The sequence below is a fragment of the Thamnophis elegans genome, chromosome 5, assembly GCF_009769535.1.
Source record: "Thamnophis elegans isolate rThaEle1 chromosome 5, rThaEle1.pri, whole genome shotgun sequence".
NCBI classification, from domain to species: Eukaryota; Metazoa; Chordata; class Lepidosauria; order Squamata; family Colubridae; genus Thamnophis; species Thamnophis elegans.
Window position 1 is genome coordinate 75,062,871 of NC_045545.1, and position 23,216 is coordinate 75,086,086.

General features: G+C 40.2%; 1 protein-coding gene across 4 annotated transcripts in view; it reads right to left on the reverse strand.

Annotated features, from left to right (window-relative positions):
• Positions 1 to 140: 140 nt before the first annotated feature.
• Positions 141 to 23,216, reverse strand: part of PABPC1L (poly(A) binding protein cytoplasmic 1 like) — a 29,867-nt gene continuing 6,791 nt past the window's right edge. The window contains exons 4-15 of one of the 4 annotated variants that reach the window (XM_032218678.1): positions 22,150 to 22,289; positions 21,007 to 21,101; positions 19,870 to 20,007; positions 15,760 to 15,855; positions 12,792 to 13,058; positions 11,085 to 11,175; positions 10,026 to 10,154; positions 9,192 to 9,331; positions 7,508 to 7,601; positions 3,484 to 3,614; positions 1,001 to 1,089; positions 141 to 474 (exon numbers count right to left, since the gene is read on the reverse strand). In XM_032218678.1, the coding sequence (XP_032074569.1) occupies positions 1,006 to 1,089; positions 3,484 to 3,614; positions 7,508 to 7,601; positions 9,192 to 9,331; positions 10,026 to 10,154; positions 11,085 to 11,175; positions 12,792 to 13,058; positions 15,760 to 15,855; positions 19,870 to 20,007; positions 21,007 to 21,101; positions 22,150 to 22,289 (1,405 nt within the window). In that variant the 3' untranslated portion in view covers positions 141 to 474; positions 1,001 to 1,005. Of the gene's footprint in view, positions 475 to 999; positions 1,090 to 3,483; positions 3,615 to 7,507; positions 7,602 to 7,870; positions 8,332 to 9,191; positions 9,332 to 10,025; positions 10,187 to 11,084; positions 11,176 to 12,791; positions 13,059 to 15,759; positions 15,856 to 19,869; positions 20,008 to 21,006; positions 21,102 to 22,149; positions 22,290 to 23,216 lie in introns of those variants that run through there. The other 3 variants (XM_032218679.1, XM_032218680.1, XM_032218681.1) reach the window with 3 other exon arrangements.

Sequence of the window (23,216 nt, forward strand, 5' to 3'; positions counted from 1 at the left end):
AAATAAATACAAAAATAAGCATTTGAAGAGTTTTGAATCCACCACAAAACAAAACATTTGGTTGTTGTCTACAGTAAATGTGAAGAGTAGCATCTAAAAAAGGAGACAAAGGCTGGTGAAATGAAGTTTCAGCTATTTTATCAAGTCAACAGTAGGAATAAATAAAATATTTTTACAGACTCTCAAGCTTAAGGTTAACAAAAAAGAACCAGAACTGAAAACTAAATTTGCAAAAAAACAACATAAGAGAATCATTTTGTTCCAATTTCATCTTCCTACTGCATCATTATCATATATTACCAGGATTACATACGGGAAAAGTTACTATAAATAGCTATTCAGTGCAAAAAAGAAAACAATTCAAATCAGGCTAGATTTTTGCAAGAACAACTAGTTTAAAGAGATATTCACAAAATCTCTGGTAACATGATGGTTTTGTCCTCTTCAGTGGAGATTGTCTGTTTTCATTTTTTCCTGCAACGACACATTTTAGTTTTAATTGGAGAAGCCAAGGCTAATTTCCTTTTTTTAACAAAATGCTGCCAGTTTTAACAGGTTTTCAATAGCTTTTTTTTTAGCTTCACACCCTCAGCAACAACTTTTTAAATCAATTTTTTTCCATTTCAATGTGAAAGTGAGCATTTGCATCCAATACCTCAATTGTAAATTAGGTGTTCCCTCCCAGACAGGCCTTCCTGCAGCCTTTGTGCACTTAAAATCTATTATACCATCAACATTCATTTCCTGCTAAAGCTGTGTTTTTCAGTCATTTCAACTTTAAAACGTGTGGATATCGGGTCCTAGAAATTATGGGAGTTGAAATCCAGACATTTTAAAATTGTAGAGAGTGAGCAAACACTGCTAAGGCGTTCTATGCAATGGAAAGTAATGCTTTTACGTGGGGAAAGGGAAGGCAGCCGGAACAGAATATTGGCTTTGTAAAATAACAGACACTGGAAATGGAGAGCTAGGCTCAGCTGGTAATGCTTACTCGGCGCACCTTCGTCAGGGGTGAAATGCCATTGAACTGCTCTTGTGGGTTGCTTCAGAGATCTGATGGGCTTGAAGCACAGCTACTGCTTCCTCGATCTAACAAAGGCAAAGTAGTCAAAGACAAGATTGGAGTTTAGAACAGCTGGTTGCAGAGTTTGAAATATCACTGTTTCTGCAGCCAAAGAATCCAACACACAGTCAGGACAAAAAAAAAGCTTTAAAAGGAAGCTCCACTTGAATTTGGCTGGTACAATAGCGCATGCTTCTCCAGAGCCCTGCTGATGCTTTGAGATCAGCAGTCCCAGAATTCATTGGCTCCAATTTCAATTGTCTTGAAAGACCCCAAGTTGGAGAAGACTATAATAACATACTGAGACAACTATTTCACTACTTTTGTGAAATGGTCCCTGTTTAATAGATCTGGGAAGTTGTATTTATAGTCCAGTTCATCTGTTTACTTGTGGGCTCTCGCTCTCTCTACTTGGCACTGAACCCACCTACACAAGCTTTCAGATGAACCATCTTGCTATAAAATATTTGAAAAGGGGCTAATAAGAACAATGCCACCCAAATTATTAATTATTATTTCCCATTCAAATTCAATGTTTTTTTTAATCCACACTTGAGCTTTTGAGATGATGAAACTTTTTCATGCTAATGCAGATGCAGGAGAGGAAGAAAACAGATGGGACTTGGTACAGAGATAAAGCAGCCCAAGTACTTTTATTAACTAAACAGTTAATAAACAATAATAGACACTGATATGTTAAGACTAGACCATGAATTAAACTACTCTACAGGTAAGTCCTCAATTTACAGTCATTTGTTTAGTGAGCGTTTGAAATTGTAAAGGCACTGAAAAAAGCAACTTATGACTAGTCTTCACACTTAAAATCACTGCAGCATCTCTCTGATCGAGTGACCAAAATGTGGGTACTTAGCAACTGGAATGTATTAAATGACAATTGCACTGTCCTGGCATTATGGGGTCACCTTTTGTAACCTTCCCAATTGGCTTCTGACAAGCAAAGTCAATGGGGAAGCCAGATTCACTTAACAACCCTGTGACTCACTTAAAAACTGCAGTGATTCACAACTGTGGCAAATAATGGTCATAACATGGGACACAGCTCACTTACCCCCCCCCCCCTTGCTTAGCAATGGAGATTTTGGGCTCAATTGTGGTTGTACGTCGAGGATTACCTGTGCTCAATCTGTCCTTCTAGGATCAAACCTGCTCCAATACAGGTACATGAATATTCAGTAGATATATAATAGCTATAAAAACAAACACCTTGAAGAATACATCCTTACAAGTTTAAATGTTATTTTAAATGCAATCCTTCCCAACCTTTTGTATCACTCCCATTATATCTGCTCAAGATTTCCTGTCTTATCATAGTTTCTTCACACCACCTTTTAAAACAAAACTTGCATTTTCACAATCTATCATGCTTTCTTCTGACCACAGTTCTGATCATTCTTAGAACTTATCATATTCATGGTAGCACTCCCATACCATGCTAAAATAGATCAGGCCAGTAATGAATACATTACTGCTATATGCAACCGCTAGATTTCCAAGTCAGAAATTTAGTACTTAGCTGGAGATCAACCACCAGTGAGTTCTATTTTGATAATGTCATCCTTTCTAGAGGCATCTGGTTGGCCATTACAGGAGGCAGAACAATGGACTAGCTGAACATTTGCTATCCCTCTTCCAGTATCCCTATGCTCATAAGGTTGAAACAGGAGAGAACGTGTGTAGGAGTGAATACTCCACAGTTAATGTCTCTAGCCTGTTGTTCTTCCCTCATGCTATCTTTATAATGGATCACCATTGAAAAGTTAAACCAGATCTGTATTGGTGGATCCATACAACAGTTAAACAATTAAAGATAAAGGTTCCCCTTGCACATAGGTTCTCATCTTTCCTGACTCAAGGGGGCGGTGCTCATCTCCGTTTCTAAGCTGAAGAGCCAGCACTGTCTAAATACGACTCCATAGTCATGTGGCCGGCATGACTAAACGCCGAAGGCGCATGGAACACTGTTACTTTCCCACCTAAAATGGTTCCTATTTTTCTACTTGCATTTTTACATGCTTTCGAACTGCTAGGTTGGCAGAAGCTGGGACAAGTAACGGGAGCTAAGTCCGTTACGCAGTGCTAGGGATTCAAGCTGCCAAACTGCAGCTTTCTTTCTGATCGACAAGCTCAAGGTCTTAACCACTGAGCCACTGCGTCCCAAGGGACAATTACATAACCCCAATTTTGAACAGTACCACAAGGAACAATCAGGAGGTGTAAAAGAACAAAGCAGGTGGAAAATCAGTCTGCTTAGAAAAAACTGAATTGAAAAACAGCCATGGAGGTGCTACTCAGACAATTTAACCATGCAGACCAACCTAACACAAAGTAGGATAGTTCATTTCAACTGAAAAATTGGAAATGGCAGAATTAGGGCATTTTTAAACATGGAATCCCAGTACCTTAGACTGAAGGGATTCTGGTGACTCCAGCATAAGTAGCAGATCAGAATTATCAATCTCCAACAGCATGCCTGTAATCTTCCCAGCCAGGGTAGGGTGCTTTGCATGAATTAGAGGATAGAGACGTTCACCTATGCACAGCAAAAAAAAAAAAAGGATAAAAAAAGGAAGTACTGGGAAACCTGAATTTTTCTTGTGTTTTATGACATTCCCCCGGTCACTTCTATTTCAGCACCTAACCTTCATCCAGCCCACCAACACAAGACTATGAGGTCTGAGAAGTTTCCTACAATCTTTGAAATAGCTAATGTATAGTGATCATTGTCAGGTACTATGGAAAATTTTAAATGGCAACTTTTTAGCCAACCCTTTCATGAGAGACCCAAAGCTAATCTCTCCATGTTAGGGAATCCATATCTGAAAAGTAGGTTCATTAACATGGGAAGCAGAATCTCAGATGGACCACCATTGCTTCAGACCGAGACCTGTCAATGTTCTGCCTTTAAGCTGTTGGGTAAAACTGAGCTGGCAGATTTCATCCTCCACTGAACCCAGGTGCTCTCCATAGCCACCACAGTTAGAAGATGATACATAGATAATGCAGACAACCCAACTGACAGTCTGGTGTAGTGGCTAAAGTACGGGACAACAAAACGGGAGGCTGTGAATTCCAGTCCTTCTTTAGGCCTGAAAGTTGAGCTGGATGGTTGTCTTTGGGTCTCTCATTTTCTCTCAGTCCAACACACTTTACAGGGTTGTTGTTGTGGGGGGAAAATAGAAGGTGAGAGCATCATGTATACTGACTTAAGCTGAACAAATAAAAAGGCAGGATATAAATCTAATGCTATTTTTAAAAATCTTTGAAGACTACACCGAGTAGGTATTTTTCTCATATCATACTTCTTTAAGTAATACTTATTTGTTACTTTTCTGGCTCTCTACATCTGCATCAAGGCCTAATGCTGCTCATTAGATATTTTAGACCAGGGGTGTCAAACTGGCAGCCCGTGACATTTTTATAAATATCCATAATAATATTTGGATAGAGATTTCATTTTTTACAGTGCTTTGTGTGCATTAGCAATAGGTATATTGATTTGCAAACTGCTAGGCTGTTATTATTCCCTTAGCCCACATATTCTAGATTAGGGCTATCAAACTCCTGGTTTGTGGACCAGATGAGTCACATGCTGGCCACGCCCACACCTGGTTTAGCGAAGGGGGGAAAAGTCTTGATACGTCATGTGATGTCATTGTGACGCCGTGAGTTTGACACCTCTGTTCTAGACTGTTTGGGAGAGGAGCGTCATAGGTCACATACATCACATTTTTGGAAGACAAGTGATTCTAACAAGACTCTAACCAAGGACCTCTTGATTTATCATGTGGTTTCTTACATTCTATGACTCACCAGCCAACCACTTGTTTTTACTGTCCTATTATCACATCTTAGTGGTCTCCAACCTTGGCAACTTTTAAGACCTGTGGACTTCAACTCTCAGAGAACTCTGGGAGTTGAAGTCTACAAGTCTTAAAGTTGCCAAGGTTGGAGACCACTGGGATCTCAAAAAACTAGATAGACTTCATCCTGATTAAAGTCAAATAGGTAGGCTCTAAGAAGTGTTTAGGCTATAGGCTACATTGAGTAGATGACAAAAGCACCCCAGAAGACGACTTCTGCACTGTTACCAAAAAAACCTCTACATAGACCGCCTATAAAGGCATTAATTTCAGTAAGCTTTATCATTTCTTTACCAGGTGATTTAAACTGGAAAATTCAAGATTTGACCAAGGTAATACTTCTCCCCCTTTTCTCTCCAGTACTCGCTGTAACAATTTCATCCCTTTTGCTTGCTTTATTCTAAATGCTATAAAGTGCACATGGGTGGCATTGAACTAAGACATGAAGCTAGATTTTTTCCCTGAGAGTGTTTCTTGCATCTGTATTTTCCAGAAGCACTGGGGTAGAGGAGCAAAGCAACAAAGACTGACTCTAGAACTCAGTGTGGTAGCCAGAAACATATAATTCAGAGTGAGACTCAAAAACTAAGCCTGTGAAGATAACTGGATAATAACCCTCTTCTCTTGCAATAGAAAAGAAGTTGCATCTTATCAGCTAAAAGATGCATCTCTTCCAGTCTTTTTACTATAATTTGATTTATTATGGTTTATGTCCCACATACAGAGTTGTAGAGTATTCATCTAAGAAACTAACCTTCTAAAATATTACATTTGCTATTAGTCCATTAGCATATGGCTTTTCAACAGCTTCCCCGAGATTTGGAAGCTACCCACTGTATTGGGCTTTAGGAGAACTGTAAAGACCTGGCTCTTCACCCAGTCATTTGGGCTAGGATAGAAATGGGCTCAGCAAATGCAAGAGCATGGAAAGTGATGTGACGTTGCAGAACTATGTATATGAAGTTAAATATTTCATTTATTCTGTTTTTATTTAATGTTGTGAGTTGCCTAGAATTGCCTTGTACCAAACAGGCGGCCCTGTGAATTTCTAAGCAAATAAATAAAAGCTTTAGATAAATTGTAGGAAACATTATGATAGATTTTAGAACTAGTATAATACAGGGAGTCATTGCTTAACAATCATTCTTGTAGTGACCATGATGGCATTGAATGAGTTTTAGGATTGGATCCCATAGTTGCAGCCATTGCAGAATCTCTGCAGTCAGAATTAGAATAGAGCTGGAAGGGATCTTGGAGGTCTTCTAGTCCAGCCCCCTGCTCAAGCAGGAGACCCTATACCATTTCAGACAAGTGACTGTCCAGTCACTTCTTTAAAATCTCTAGTGATGAAGCACCCACAACGTCTGAAGACAAGCTGTTCTGCTGGTTAATTGTCCTTACTCTTAGTAAGTTTCTCCTTAATTCCAGGTTTCTCCTCTCCTTGGTTAGTTTCCATCTATTGTTTCTTGTTCTGCCCTCTGGTGCTTTGGAAAATAAATTGACCCCCTCCTCTTTGTGGCAGCCTCTCAACTACTGGAATACTTTATATAGACTGCCCATGTCCCCCCTGGTCCTTCTTTTCTCTAGACCAGCCAAATCCAAATCCTACAACTGTTCTTCATGTTTTAGTTTGCAGGCCTTTAATCGTCTTAGTAGCTCTTCTTTGCACTTTTCCCAAAGTTTCAACTATCTTTTTTGTAATGTAACAAAAACTGGATGCAGTATTCCAGGTGTGGCTTTACTAAGGCTTTATAAAGCGGTACTAATATTTTATGTGATTTTGATTCTATGCCTCTGTTTATACAACCAAGGATTGAACTAGCTTTTTTGGCGGGGGCTGCACACTGAGTGCCACAGTCAGGTGATTGCAATTCAAACACTTGCAACTGGCATCCAATTACAATGGTTGTAGTGTTTCATGGTCATATGGTCCCTATTGGCAACCTTCACAACTGACTTCTGACAAGGATCGTCCATGGGAAAAGATAGCAGGAAGTCACAAATGGCGATCACAAGACATTGCCTGTAACAACCAGGAAGGATTTTGTTAATTTCAGCAACCTGAACTGCCAGGACTGCAGCCCTATGTTGGTGCAGTCACATGACATTGCATTTTACAACCACGTTGCTTAGCAATGGAGTTTTCAGTCCCAGTTACTGTCGTTACAAGCAGTACTTGTATATCCATTGACAAGAAACAATGGATGGAAACTAATCTTGGAGAGAAGCAACCTGGAATTAAGGAGAACCTTCCTAAGAGTGAGAGCAATTAACCAGTGGAACAGCTTGTCTTCAGAAGTCGTGGGTGCTTCATCACTGGAGGTTTTTAATAAGAGATGTGACAGCAGTTTACCTGAAATGGTGGAGGGTCTCTTGCTTGGGCAGAGGGTTGGACTAGAAAATCTCCAGCTCTATTCTGATTGGTTGAAGTACATCCTTTTTTAGGAAACATTGTTTTCTAAGCTGAAGCATAAAATATTTGATTGCAACTTTTTTCTATGAGAAAGTCCTGGCTGAGGGGGAAGTTCACAGTGCTGCCTACTAGAAGATGCACACCACTCACCCAGTATTTGTTTCTGTTCTTGAGGAGGGGCTGCAGCCAACATGGTTGTGGTCAAAGGCTCCTGTCCATGGATATGAATGATTGGTTCTACAGCCTAAAGCCCAAGAAACAAAATACACTGAGAATAGCCCTTCCATTCCTACCGAACAACTAATATCAACTGATGACTCTCTGTGAAGTAGCCATTGGTTAGAGCTTTGCAAACTCATAGAGCAGCTTTAATATAAGCATCTATCCAACTCAAATCTTATCCAGTGAAAGAATTTATTCTTCCTCCTGGCCATATTTACAGCCTTCCATCCTTCCGAGGTGGGTAAAATGAGGACCCGAATTGTTGTTGGGGGCGATATGCTGACTCTGTAAACCGCTTAGAGAGGGCTGAAAGCCCTATGAAGTGGTATATAAGTCTAACTGCTATTGCTATTGCTATTGCTGTATTGAAGAAACAATAAAGTACCTTTGATTTCTGTACACTATGCAGTAATCAATATATAGCTTAAGTTAACTTAAAAGATGGAATGTTGTTGTATAATATCTCCATTTCATACAGAAAGCCATAAACCTAAACCTCAATTTCTGAAAACGGAGTTGTCTTAAAAGATGGAAAGCTGCTGTCAATCATTGTAGCCCAAAGATCCCCACTATGTTCTGACTACTGGGCAAACACTGAAAGTATCTTGCAGCGTCCTCTCAATCCTATATTTGTATTTTTTAAAAAATCAAAGTATGTTTTCGTGTAACCAAATGCAGAAGAGAACAATCTTGTATTTTGAGTGTAATAATAGCACTAGGAATTTCAGGAGTGTAGTGCTCTCCATTTCCATCTAGAGAGAAACACAGGAAAGGAATGTTATTGGTAATCTGGTCACCTTATCATCTGATCAATGAAGTGTGCAAACATGAACTGGATAATAATCTGACTTGTTGGTTTCTCTGTGAATGAGTTCTCACTGATATCCAACTTAAGATCATTCCCAAATTAGAATCCCAGCTCTACATCTCTCAGTTAAAGGTAAAGGTAAAGGTTCCCCTCGCACATATGTGCTAGTCATTCCCGACTCTAGGTGGCGGTGCTCATCTCTGTTTCAAAGCCGAAGAGCCAGCACTGTCTGAAGATGTCTCCGTAGTCATGTGGCCGGCATGACTAAACACTGAAGGCGCACGGAATGCTGTTACCTTCCCACCAAGGTAGTCCCTATTTTTCTACTTGCATTTTTATGCGCTTTTGAACTGCTAGGTTGGCAAAATCTGGGACAAGTAACAGGAGCTCACTCCGTTGTGCGGTACTTGGGATTCAAACCACCGAACTGCCAACCTTTCTGATTGACAAGCTCAGTGTCTTAGCCACGTCCCTTTTATATCTTGGCTACAATTCAGTACCTTCCCACTAAGGTGGTTCCTGTTTTTCCACTTGCATTTTTAATGTGCTTTCGAACTGCTAGGTTGGCAGAAGCTGGGACAAGAAATGGGAACTCACTCGGTTATATGGCACTAGGGATTCAAACTACCGGACTGCTGACCTTTCTGATCGACAAGCTCAGCGTCTTAGCCACTGAGCCACTGCATTCCTTTTATATCTTGGCTACAATTTGCCAAATTCAGTATCTCAAAAACAACCCATCTAAGAGCAGTTAGGTTCTGCATCTAACCGTGCATTTTAACTGCAGAATGGAAGAGTAGAGACCTGTTGCATTGGCTGAGATGTTACTGCGCCCAGAGGGTGGACATTCCTCACAGCTGAAGAATACTTGTACTGCGAGATACCACGTGAGAAAGTTGGAGAAGAGGATGCTCTTGTACTAATGGTCTGGGTTCCAATGTTGACTGGAATGAAACCAGAAATATTTTGAAGACAGGCTTTAATTGTTCCACAATATTACATGTTTATTTTTTTTAAAAAAAGTTTAAAATAGCACAATTTTGCATTGCACCCAAACCTGGGAAGATACAGATCTGTAATAGCCTTGCCAGATTTCACATGCATGATACATAGTACAAAAGTAAAAAGATATATCTGATGACACTCCGGGAAGAAAGATTACATCAGACAGAAACTCTTGGTGAGCCTTTTGTCCAGAACAGGCTCCCAAGAAGTAACATTTTCACCATTCTGCTGTCAATACATTTAGCCCAATTAAGCCATAAATTTAGTTTCTTGGGTTACATTTAATATTAAAAAGCCATAACGTGCCTTAATTGTTTTAGCTTTGTGTAAATCCATTCCTTTTGGCTAACCCTCATGGGTTTGCTAAGTAAGCCAAGACAAAACCCAGATTTAGCATTACATAGTACTGTATTCTCAGATTATATTTTCCAATCATACAGCAACAGACTTCCAAAAGTTAGGTTTTATGTTATGAAATAAGTAGCACATTGTAGAATCTATTGTGCAAACTTTTAAGGTCCAATTTCCTCCCTGTTTCCGGTCAGTGATTCAAAAACCAAGACAAACCCATTCCCTTGAGAGATATAATTCGCATTCATCTGGACGATGGGTTAGCAAAAGCCCCAAACCTACCCACTCTCTGGCCAGTGGATGGTACTCTGGGAACTTGAGTGGAGGCTGGTCTCATAGTGCTGATATTGGAGAGGAGGCGGCGAGGGGGTCCATTGGCTCTTAACATTGGAGAAGCTGCATGATAGGATGCTAACAACAAGTAAATAGCTTCACTCAGATACCTGATTTATGGATGAGATCATAGCAGTAGTTAATAACAGGATTCTGGTTCATTTTCAATACTGAGTTTACAATTAAGACTACCAGCCATCACACTCCCCCACCATATTTGAATCATAGTTTGGTTTAGTGTTGGGTTCTTACTGGTTCAAACTGTCTTGGCCAAACCGGTAGTTGTTTGGTGGCCTGGGTAGCTGGAACCGGCAGCAACCCAGGCCTGCCACGCCCCCTGAACTGGTTCTCCGGGTGGTGCCAGGGGTGTCACCATTTTGTTTTTCAGTTCTGCACATGCACATAACAATTTTAATTGCACTGTGCATGTGTATGCAGTGCTCACAAGGGGTAAACTGGCAGTAGTGCCTGCCAGAATCCACCCCCTGGTTTGGTTGCTGTTTTAAGAACATTTCTTCATTCTACACCAATGATGGCTAACATTTTTGGCACCAAGTGCTGAAAATGCACCCGCGCACATGCATAATGCAAAGTGCATGACTCCCTGCATGCACCCCTCCATGCATGTGCATGTGGCCCTGCCCCCGCATGCGCCACCATGTGCGACCAGCCCCCTGCACCTGCGCACGTAACCGCATGCTTGCTCCCCACCCCCATGCATGCACACACATCTCCTGCATGTGCCTCGCATGCATCTCCCTCATGCACAGCAGAGACCCCAAAACCAGCTGGCCAACGGGAGGCACGCGCATATACATGGCAGAGCTGAGCTGGGGCGACATCTCCCATGCTTGCAGAGAGGGCTCTGCGTGTCACTTGTGGCTCACTTGCCATAGGTTCATCACCATAGTTCTACACTGTGACATTAAAGGAAGAACTTCACACATGCGCAGCCACATTTCCTTACATTCACAGACATATTTTCTGGATAATGACATTTCAACTCACAAGGATGTCTGGAGGACTGCGTGTTCCAGCGTGGGGCTGGGCGGACCGGGGCAACAGGGCTAGGACTGTAAAAAGTAGCTCTAGTTTGTGGCTGACAAGAAAGAAGAGAAGATGGCATGACAATATATACTAACTAACTAACAAGGTATTTATTTTTACCTCATTAACAGTTTGAAACATACGAAGGAACCAACATCGGGATTCTATAAGTTCTGTGATATTTTTATTGTTGTACTTTCAGTATTATTATAGATCAGAGATGGCTAACCTTTTTGCCATTGTGTGCCAAAAGCGAGGGAGCTTGGGGGGGGGGGAGGGTGTCATGCACGCACATGCACACACCCAGAATTCTATGCACCCTCCCCCTGTGCATGTATATCAGACCCCCCACACCCTCCCCCCGCCTTTGGTGCGTGATGACATGGTGGACCCGTTTTCCGCCCTCCCCAAGCTCCAGAGGCTTTCTACAAGCTTGGGGTGAGCGAAAATGGCCTCTCCAGTCCCCCTGGAGGCGCTCAAGAGGCTGGAAATAGTTTTCTGACTTCTGGGTTGCCCATTGGGCCATTTTTCTCTCTCCGGAGGCTTCAGGCCACTTCCCTGAAGCCTCCAGAGGGAGAAAAATGGCTAAAAATCAAGGCCAAAATCAGCTGGCCAGCACGTCCATGCGTGCTGGAGCTGACAGGGCAATGCCTCGCGTGCCCTCAGAAATGGCTCCACATGCCACCTGTGGCACATGTGCCATAGGTTCACCATCACGGTTACAGATTGTTGCTATCCTGCAATAGGGTTATAAATCTAGGCAATTTTTCCCAATCTGGTGCCTCCAGATTGGGAGTTTCAGCTCTAACTCAATGATTGATGATGAATTCATTAACATATCCAGGCAGGTTTTATAGCAACAATATGAAAATGTTTTGCTATTGTCTTCTTTTTTATTTCCCAGTCTAGTTATATGCCTAATTGAATAATGTTACTTGCTGGCCATGACCATACGAAGCTTTTGTCAACCTAGTGAATTTCAAATGGAATGGACTACAGATTTCCATCAGAGCATGATGAATGATGAAGCCTCGCTTCACATGCAACAATTCACTTCGTTTTTTATTTGAAACAATCCATAGCTTGTTTCGCAGACTTCCCCTCTAACAGGAGAATTTGAGGGGATTCAAATAAAGCTGATTAGATTTTTGACAAACTGAAATAATACCTCTTCACAGAGTGCATAATTACCTTGTGGAAATAATACCCATAAGAATGATAATAAGCACTAACAAAATTTTAAATTAGGGTTACATGATACCAAAAATCTAATTTTCCTTCCAGTTTTTCATTGTAATATTTTAACGATTAGACAAACCAGTTATCTCTCTGTGAAGATTAAAGGGAATGCATCTCACTCCCATCTCTGTCCCCAAAACAAAAAAAGTTCCCAAATGATTCTCCTGTCTACCTGGTAATGCCATGACATCAGTTGTGCTTCCAGGCAAGCACAAAAGCAAAATAGAGCCCCAGGTTGGGGAAAAAAAGTAGTCCACCCTAATCACTCACATGTTGCAGGTATAAATTTGATTCTGATGCTTGATGGCACATTTTAAAATATGCATCTCAAGGGAGAAGTATTTTCCTATTCCTTGACTTCTAAGCTGTCAAATGCTATTAGCTTTATTTATGCATCTTTAATGGAAGCGGTATTCTTATAGGTCTTACCTGTGGAATTGAGGGCATGAAGTAGCTCGTAGAAGGCTGGAAAGAACATAGGAGGGGACCAGGAAAGGTCCTCATGGTGGCCAGCCTCTGCATATATTGATTGGTGAGAATGGCTTTTCTCTCCTCTTTCCGTTGGGCAAGGGCGACATACAAAGGCTTAGTGCTGACGATACGTCCATTCATTTCAGTCACAGCCTTGGTTGCTTCTTCTGGGGAAGAAAAACATACAAACCCAAAGCCTTTGCTGTGTCCGCCATCCGTCATTACCTGAATGGAAAATTAAAACAAAGTCCACTGAGCCCATGATTCTCAGCATAGAAAGGGTTGTCCACCTTGGACAGGATGATCAAACCAGTCAAGGTGATGCTTACAACAGTGCAATTAATTTTTATTTTATTTACCATATGGCATTGGTTCACCGACAAAAGGGCGACCGACAAAAGCGTGCCCGACTAAACCGTGGTGACAAAACCGCGAGTTCTAAACTGCGCCGATGAATGAGCACTGAATCGCGCCGACAACAGTGCACCGACAGAAGCGTGCTGTAGACATAAACCTAACCCTAACCCTAAACCTAACACTAACCCTAAACCTAACACTAACCCTAAACGTAATGCTAACCCTAACCCTAAACGTAACGCTAACCCTAACCCTAAACGTAACGCTAATCCTAACCCTAAACGTAACGCTAACCCTAACCCTAACCCTAAACCTAAACCTAACCCTAAACTTAACCTTAAACCTAACCCTAAACCTAACCCTAAACCTAACCCTAAACCTAACCCTAAACCTAACCCTAAACCTAACCCTTACCTTAACTTAAATCGCCTTTCTGTCGACGCTCTGTTGTTGGCGTGCTGTTGTTGGCACGTTGATGACGTCGCGGTTTTAGCGACGCAGTTTTGTCGGCACGCTTTTGTCGTGCGCGCTTTTGTCGGGTCACGATGGCATCTACAGAGGTCATGCAATCACTGATATGCAACATTAATATGCAAATATGCATTTACATAGAGCTGTGTGTGTCTGTGTGTACAATACATTATATGAGATAAAATATTACATTAAGGTAAAACCATGATAAAATCTTCCTAATGTGGTACCATAGAGTCACAATAGGATAGATGTTCCAATTCTATAGCTAAGGGAGCTAACCATCTAACTGCTTCTGGTGTAGCTGCTATGAGATCATCCCAGGCCACAGAGGTGAGATGCTCCCGGTTCGGCCCGGATCGGTGGGAGGCTCTGCCCACTCACACGGATGATTCTGTGCATGTGCAGAAGAGTTGCATGCATGAGTGAACTGGTAGTAAAATAATGGAAACCCACCACTGCCAGGCCAGGTGTATGAAGCTGTATGCTCTCTCCTAACAGAGTGGCTAAAAGTCTATACACATCTCAACCAAACTGGATACTTTCTCTTACTGTCAAAAATTAGAGAGGCAGCAATTGGACTGCAACAGTCCTTTTAATGACAAAAGATATTGGACCCCAAATCCGTAGTTTGCAACTAAACAAAGAAGTGCAATCAAAGCTCCACATCTTTTTATGTAGGTTGCACATAAAAAGAACAGTAGAGCATCACTTGCACTTCTGTGGCCATCATCTTGATTTGTTGACCACAACCTGCAGACACCCCATGCATAGAAAAAGAAATGGACCCAAGAGAATGAAACCAACTGGCAACTTTTCCAAACTCTGGAAAAACAAGCTTTTTAAAGCAGTTTGTGTGGATTAAGGAAGTTTCGAAATATTAAAACTCTAATTTAAATTCTTGTTTTCAAGTGAAAGCTAATAGCTATATCAAACAATATGGAACAGATTTCTCTTCACACTTTCCTAAGCAGAAGTCCCAGATTTTTTCCAAAACTGCAGAACAGATTTGAAGATGTATTAGTGTTAGAATCCACCTTGCAGGTAGAACACTCTACCAGGGAAATGACACTAGTTGATTCAATTCCAAATGTCCGTCTCCAGCCCTTATTACAAGCTTCATATTATACTGTGCCCAATCTGTTACATAGCTTCTAACACACAGTAATCAATGTATTAAATTGGTTTATTATTTCAAGATTGTATGATGTTTCTACCCTTCCATGTTCTCTCCCCCAGAGAGACAAAGAGAGAGAATTTGCAGAAACTTGGTTATATTGGTATATCTATCGGTAAGCCATATAGTTATCCAATGGTGAAATCTAATTTTTTCCCCACTGGTTCAGTGGGTGTGGCTTGGTGGTGGTGGGTCATGTGACCGGGTGGGCGTGACCAACTTCATTTCACTTTTTAAAGCATTTGTTTTCCTGCCAGTTCGCCTGAACCAGCAGGGAAAAATGCTTTAAAAAGCAGAAAAAACACTTCCAATGATTGTGCGGCTCACAGTTGAGCAGCACGATCCTTGGAAGCTTTTTTTTTTTTACTACTGATTCACAGAACCAAGGACAATTGTCCCTACCGGTTCGGCCAAACGAGGCCGAACCGGGAGGATTTCACACCTGTAGTTATCCCTCTGCTTTCAACCACTGTATAAAACAAGCGTTGTGTTTTATGCTTTCAGACAGAAAAAATAGATTAAAATATTTTAAATAAAAAACATACCAATCAGAATTACTGCAGAAAGTACAAGGCATAGAGAGTGGTAATTAATTTATAATTACATGGAGACTGACTTGGTGTCATAAAATGAGCTTTGATTATTGAGTGGTTTAAGCATATTAATAAATAGATCAATAAAATAATTAAGGAAGAATTATAATGGACTGTGCTGCAAGTAAAAGCTCCCATGATTATTATACCTTCCATATAATGTACCCCTACATATTAAAACATCCACTAGGTTTTGGTAAAGCAAATCATGAAACAAGTTCAAACTGCATTCTGAAAGGATACAGCCCAGTACTATTTTCAGTTGGTGAGAACAACTAGCAAGCATTCACATCAAATATGCAAAGATACTCAGGCATTAGAATCTGACCTTGGCACTTGTTATGGTTCCATAAGGTGAGAATTCTTTTCTCAAATGCTCATCATCAATGCCATCATCCAAGTTCTTTACATACAAGTTTACTCCCTGAAAGCAAACAAGCACAGCCATTTTTTGTCTCTTCACCATAAATGATATTAGATAAGACTTTTGTAATGACTATGTGTGTGTGTGGCATCATCCAGCATCATAAGGCTGAAAGGAACTTACATGTCATCAAAAGCAATAACTAGAGTTTAAGATTAGCTTTATCTGATAAGTAGTCATGCAAGTCAAAGATAAAAAACAGTTAGACATTCCTCGGGGGAAGGGGCTGCCCTAGATGTTATCTTTCAAATTCATGAAGTGAACTTAACATTGACCTAAGCTAACTTCTATTATTTGCCATTTACCCAGGACCTAAATCTAGAACACATGTTATTTTTATTGAATTCGTTCTCTGGTTGTTTATATCTACTACAGTTTACATGATGCTAATGAGGGTCATAGCTACTTACAACCAGAAGGAGCAATGCAACATTAATATAGCAATGACAATATGCAACAAAACAGAATGACAGCACCCTGAGGATCAATTATAACAACCAATACATGGCAGAATGATCCCTTTAATTATCAATCAATCGCAATCCTTTCAGGAAAATGTTATGTTTCTGACAAACAATGAGATGGGAGCAAACCTAATCTTGAGAAGAATGCTGTTCCCAAGGAGGAGGACACCAACTGAGAAGGTTCAATCTTAAGGTCTCTAAAGATGGCATTCCTTAAGAGAAAGGACTTCCAATTTTAATGAGTGGATGGAAGCCACAGGTTGAAGGCAATCCATAGATATCCAAGTCCTATCCATTAGGCTGATGAAGCCGGTGCGGCTCCAAAATGGAAGGATACGGAAAGAGAAAGTGTTTCCAGCTGGTGAGGATTTTTTACCGTTTTAAAAGAGACTGCTTATAAAAAACTTAAAATTAATTTAAATTGGAGAACAGAAGAAATAAGCAGCGGAATTCAGTTTGGAATGGTTTTGGACAGTGGGTTATCTTACTTTTTAAATGCTATGTTCATGGATGGAATTTATGCAAACCTTTTAAAACAAATGGATTAAGTTTTCTTCTTCTTTTTTTATTATTCTTTGTAACCTATGGACTAAAATTCTCCTCTTTTATTACTGTGGGTGTTCTTCTACCTCATTCAAGAATCGGACTTTTTTTTAACTTGAAATACAAAAAAGAAACAAAAAGAAACAAAGAAAATTGCAATAATAACACTGCTACTCAGAGGCTGGAGGTTTGTGTATTGGAAATGAAACATTCTTACTTTTCTCACTGATTATCCTGGCTTGGCACTCCAAGGTCTCACTGCTTGTTTATAGAGAGTGATAAGAAGAAAAGCATACAGATGTCCCTTTGAAGTATATCTTTAACCAGAGAAAAGTGAAAATAAAACTTTATTGTGAATCTATGCTTATGCTTAATCTTGTTAAAACCATCCAAGCTACAGCAGCAGTGTTTGTTAGCTGGAAATAATGGCAAAATTTCAACAGCAGAAAGAAACTTTAAGTCTTCAAAAGATATTCTCAGCAACACAGAAATTATCAAACACATTTGAGAGGATAGAGAAGAAGCTGGAAGACTTAGAGCATCTAACAGTAAAATATGATGAAGTTGGAGCTGTTTATCAAGTGGAAAAAGTGGTGGTTAGAATCCTAAAAATCGAAGAGGAAAATGACTATAAAGAAATTATATTTGCTGATATTTATGGTGATAGGTTTGTCTCTGAAAATGGAAAGAGTGGAATACTGAAAAAGGAATTAAATGGAGAGGAACTCTATCCCAGATGGCAAGACACAGAAGAAGAAAAAACAAAAAAATTATGTATTTAAGGAGAGAAATTTTATTAGCAACATCATTGATAACACTACCGACAATCAAAGATAAGCTGATTAAGGAAACAGAAGAAGGGCATCGAAATTACATGAGAGATTTTATAAGCAAGGAGTTGCTAAGAGGGGTCCATACAAATTTGATTAAGGAGATGATTAGAGGACTGACACCACAAATGGTGGAAGATGTGAGACTTCTTTTGCTACTGGAAATATACAGGTTGATAGATGGAAGAGTATAATTTAAAACTAGTTAACCTTAGTGAAATTTAGTGACGATATGTTAAATAATAATTGATAATGATAATAATGTATACAATGTGTAGTGTTATGATAATTAGATATGAATATTGAATGGTACCCATGAAAGTATGATTAGAAATCCTTTTGGATTATATATAAAGGTTATTTAAAAAGAACTAAGTTAAATACAGTTAAGTCTTGATTATTAGGGGGAAAATGTTATGGTACAGGATATAGTCAAATAAAGGAGGGATAATGATAACAACGTATATATATGTACGGGTAGAACATAAGAAAACTGGATGTAAACTGTAAACAGTGATTTGGAAAAGAGGATTATTAGAAATAATAAATGAAATGCCAGTATGTGGTTATGTATTGAATCTTGGTATATTTTATGATGGACATTTAAACAATTATAGTCAAATGAAAATGGAGGTATGATGATGGCAACATGTATAAATATCTGAGTTAATATACTTGTGTTAATATGAATTATGCTTGATGACTGTGGAAGAGATGCACGGAAGCCTTTTGTAACCAACTGATACACTTTCTACAGTATGTAAAGAAGGAAGATTTTATGTGTTGTGTTTGTTTTGAAAATTAAAAATAATAAAAAAAATATTAGAAAGATATCCAAGTCCTAAACTATGCAGCCATGTTCATATTTTACAAAAGAAGAGTAACTGGTTAGAAAGGCCGACCTAGATACTGTAAACAGTCCTTCCCCAAATGATCCCCAAGTTCCTCCTGACTCCTGGATTACAATAATAACATTCTATTCATGTAACAAAGATAAGAAAGAGCTAATTAGCAGAAAAACTGATTAACTGAAAAGTTCCCTATTTGAGAAATGTGAGGAACTTCAGACTATATGGAGGAGCTTGACAGAATTGGCCTCTAGAAATAGTTTTTTAAACTATCATATTTGTTAGCTTCCAATCCAGTTACATCTTGCCAACATTTGTGGTTTTTGTTTAGGCAAAATATATACCTCAGAGTTTGTAACATGAAGCAAGAAATGTGCAGAATAGGAAACTGGGTCCAAATTAAAATAGATAAAATACAAGAAAATGAGGTTTGTCCAGAGTTTGAGCACTTTTCTTGGGAAAAGGCACTCTGCTCAAAAGGCATAAAAAGAAGAGAGACATCTCTACATTTATTTAGTAGCAACCTGACACTTGCTGTTCAGAAACCTCCAAATCTATAGTCCATTCTTCCTTCAGGCAGCCTCCATCCCCCAGCTGCCTATGCCTGACTAAAAGCAACATAGTAAAGTGAACCTAACTGATGCTAGAGGCATCAGAAAACATCTGAAGTATTGGATTAGCCAACAACAGTCACTTAAACTCAATATTTTCCAACATTCTGTTCAATAGGTCCTACTACAGAATAGAAAAGGGGCAGAGAATGAGTATGAGAATGGAGAATGTTACTGTAATAAAATATGTAACTGAGGGACTGAATCAAATCAGAGTCAACCATAATACAAGATGAAGAATCATAGCCAGCGATAGACAGGACATTTGAGATCATTTAGCAGAAAAGAGGAATTTAGTTCAATTTTCCTTCTCTCACTCCCACTCCTGATCCTGTTTCTTTCTTCAAGATCCATGGTGGCACAGTGGTTAGAATGCAATACTGCAAGCTACTTCGGTTGACTGCCAACTGCATGTAATTTGGCAGTTCGAATCTCACCAGGCTCAAGATCAACCCATCCTTCCTTCCTTCCGATGTCGGCAAAATGAGGACCCAGATTGTTGGGGGTAATATGCTGACTCAATAAACCGCTTAGATAGGGTTGTAAAACACAGCGAAGCAGTGTGTAAGTCTGCTATTGCTATTGCTATCTCTATCCCTTCATCCAGTCCATTCATTCTAGTACAGGTGTATTTTGGAGTCCAACAACAGAATGTGGGATTTTTAAAAGACATCCAATGGTTCTGTACCAATCACTCTTTGCCTTCAGATCATATTACCTGATATCGGTTAATTCTTTCCTGCTTGATTTGTTCAAATTTACGCTTCAGCTCATTTTGTCTCTCCATCCTTTTTTGGGCTCTGCCAACAAATACTGTTCGGTCATTGATCTCACTTCCATCCATCTGCTCAACGGCCTACAGTGAGAAGAGGCGACAGGCCAGGCTGTAAATTTATTTCACAGGAAATCACCTTACTTTTATCATTTCATTACAGGCAGTCCTTGACTTACAGCCACAATTGGCATCAGAATCTCCATTATTAAGCAAGGCAGATTGTTAAGTGAGTTGTGCACCATTTTACAACTTTTACCATGGTTGTTAAGCAAATCACTGCAGTTCTTAAATGAATCATGCAGTTGTTGAATCTTGCTTCTCCCATTAATCTCATTTGTCAGAATTCCTTGAGATCTCAGATGACAATCGGACAGTGAAACTGTCCTAAAACATGCTGGTTGCCAAGCATACACATTTTGATCATTTCACCATGGGGATATTGCAACAGTCGTAAGAGTGAGGACCAGTTGTATGTTGCTTTTTTTCAGTGCTGTTGTAACTTCAAAGAGCTGCTAAATGAAATGTTGTAAGCAGTGGTGGGTTCTAGATCCCGTTCCAACTGGTACGGTGCAATGGGGCTGGGCGTCCACATGAATGCATGCAGTGCGCGCATGCATACTTACCACCCGCGATGCTCCACGATGCTTCCGCGACGCTCCAGCTGCTTGGCGGAGCGTTGCGCAGGTGCCATACACTCCATGTGTGTGCGCAGAAGCCCCTAAAACCTCAAATATCAGTAAGGAGTGTGGGTGGGTGGGCCCTCCAGGGCACCATACTGAATCGGTACCTGGTGCTCCCAGCAGGCACCGTTACGCCCATACCGGGGTGTACCAGTCATAACCTTCCACTGGTTGTAAGTCACGTACTAACAGCATTTATTATTTTAATCGAGGCCTGCTTTGAACTAGCCAAAGGATGAAATGCTATCCTGCTGCAGCCTGAGGAAATAATTGGAACACTAGTTCAACCTTTGATGAGATACTAGCTTTTAAAAAGACTCTTAAAGTCTTAATATATTCCCCAAATCTTTCCCCCTACTATTACTCTTTAATAGAGAAAAGAGAACAAAGATCAACTTGCCTTCTGAGCATCTTGATGTTTCTCAAAATTGACAAAACCAAATCCTTTTGAGCGGCCAGTATTATCTAACATGACCTTGACACTCAAAGTTTTTCCTGGAAGTAGAACAAAAACGTTTAGGTTAATACTACAAGAAAGAAGATTTTGATGGAGTGCTGAGGCACAATATGCTCAACTCCATTCATGGATATTAATGGATACATGCCAATAAGTACCACATTCTTCTATTACATTTAAACTTTTGGCTCACAGAGAAATTTTACTCCAGGTAGATATTTTTCATGTCTTCAAATTCTGCAATAGAAAATTCAAATTTGTTTCATGACAGTTTATGTGACCCAGAGTTGCTTAAATCAATGGCTAGCCATACAAATCAAGTTATTATTTCCTAAACACTATAGTCAACTTTGTCATTTTATATCTCTTACAATGAAGTCTTCCTCTTACCAAGCGCATCCACTTACTAGATAACTCAAGACAAACAAGTCAGGTGTTCTGCCTATCATTAGAGGGAAAGAATTTCTAATTGATATTGAAAAGGAAGCCATTTTTAAACCAGCTTACGTGTAGCTTTCCATAATTCTGTACCCTCCAAATATAATGGTTATCAGTTTTCATTCCTTAGGGATACTAGACAAATTCAAAAGGATTAGGGGAGATATATGAACAGCAACAGATGGGGAAAATGTCCCATAATATATCCTTAAAAACAGATGCAAAATTGTTGTACCCTTATGGCTTAGATTATTATTTCAAATTTTTACTTCACAATGGAATGTTTTTACCTATGTGGAAGTAGGTTAGATCACACTACTGGCCGTATCTTTTGCACAAAAAAACTGAAGCAGCATCTAAGCCATGGTGGCTCAGTGGATAGAATGGCATATTGCAGGCTAATTCTGCTGACTGCCAGCAGTTCGATCCTGACCAGCTCAAGGTTGACTCAGCCTTCCATTCTTCCAACGTTGGTAAAATGAGTAAAATGTTGGGGGCCATATTCGGACATAGTAAACTCCTCAGAGAATGCTGCAAAGCACTGTAACACAGTATATAAGTCTAAATGCTATTGCTATTCTGCTAAGCTGTTAAACTTATGCTCACAACCCATATTTTATTAACAGTACTTTTCACTGCCACCCTTACCAAATTTTGAGAATATTTCCTGCAGCCTCTCATCAGTCATGTCCTCGCCAAAGTTTTTGATGTAGACATTAGTGAATTCCATTGCTTTGGCTCCATATTCTGCTTCTCGCTCTCGGCGGGACTTAAAGTGGCCAACAAATCTGCAGGGTCAAGACAGGAGATGTGAAACCATCTCTTAAAAGGGTATTGCAGGGCAAAAGAGACCTCCTACTCTCTTTTATTCAGCTGGCAAATCATGCAGCTAGGGCACTTCTTCCTTTCAGGTCTGCAAAACTAAAGCTTGTCTTCTCAAGTGAATCTTTGAGAAGCCAAATCTCGATAAAATTCAGAAAGGGGCAGGATTGTATGCAGAGGTGGGTTCCTGCCAGTTCTAACCTCTTCTATAGAAGAGGTTCCACAAATCTACAGTGCCATTTAGAACCGGTTCCAGCTCCCTCCCCCGGCCTTCCACACATCATCAAGATGAAGAACAAGAGGAGGAATTCTGGGAGTTGAAGTCCACAAGTTTAAAAGCTGTCAAGATTGAACACCCCTGGGGTTTTTTCCCTAAAGAATTAGGGGTGCAGGTGTCTTGTAACTTGACAACTTTAAGACTTGCGTGCTTCAGAAAATGCCTGAATTTCTGAGCCAACATTTTGGTTGCTAAGCAAGAGCATTGTTAACTGAGTTTCACCATATTTTACAAGTTGGCCATTCCCACCCAATCACATGGCTGGCAAGCCACTCCCACTTGTTCACATGGCCAGCAAGCCACTCCCATAAAGCAGGCCACACCTACAGAAGAGGTTCTAAAAATTTTGAAACCCACCACTGATTGTATGCTTTGGTATGTTTGCAAAGGTATTTTCTGTAGGGCAGGGGTTTCCAATCTCGGGGGGGGGGGGGATGACCTATTCGGAATTGGGCTGCATGAGTGGCTGGCTGCACAGCTCAACTTGTGCAAGCAGCAGGCCAGCAGGCAACCACATACATCACACCGGCCTGCCGCTAATACAAGTCAAGCTGTGTGCATGCACACCAGTCCATCACCAGAGTGGCCCAGTTCCCCTCTCTTCCTCCCCAGCCAG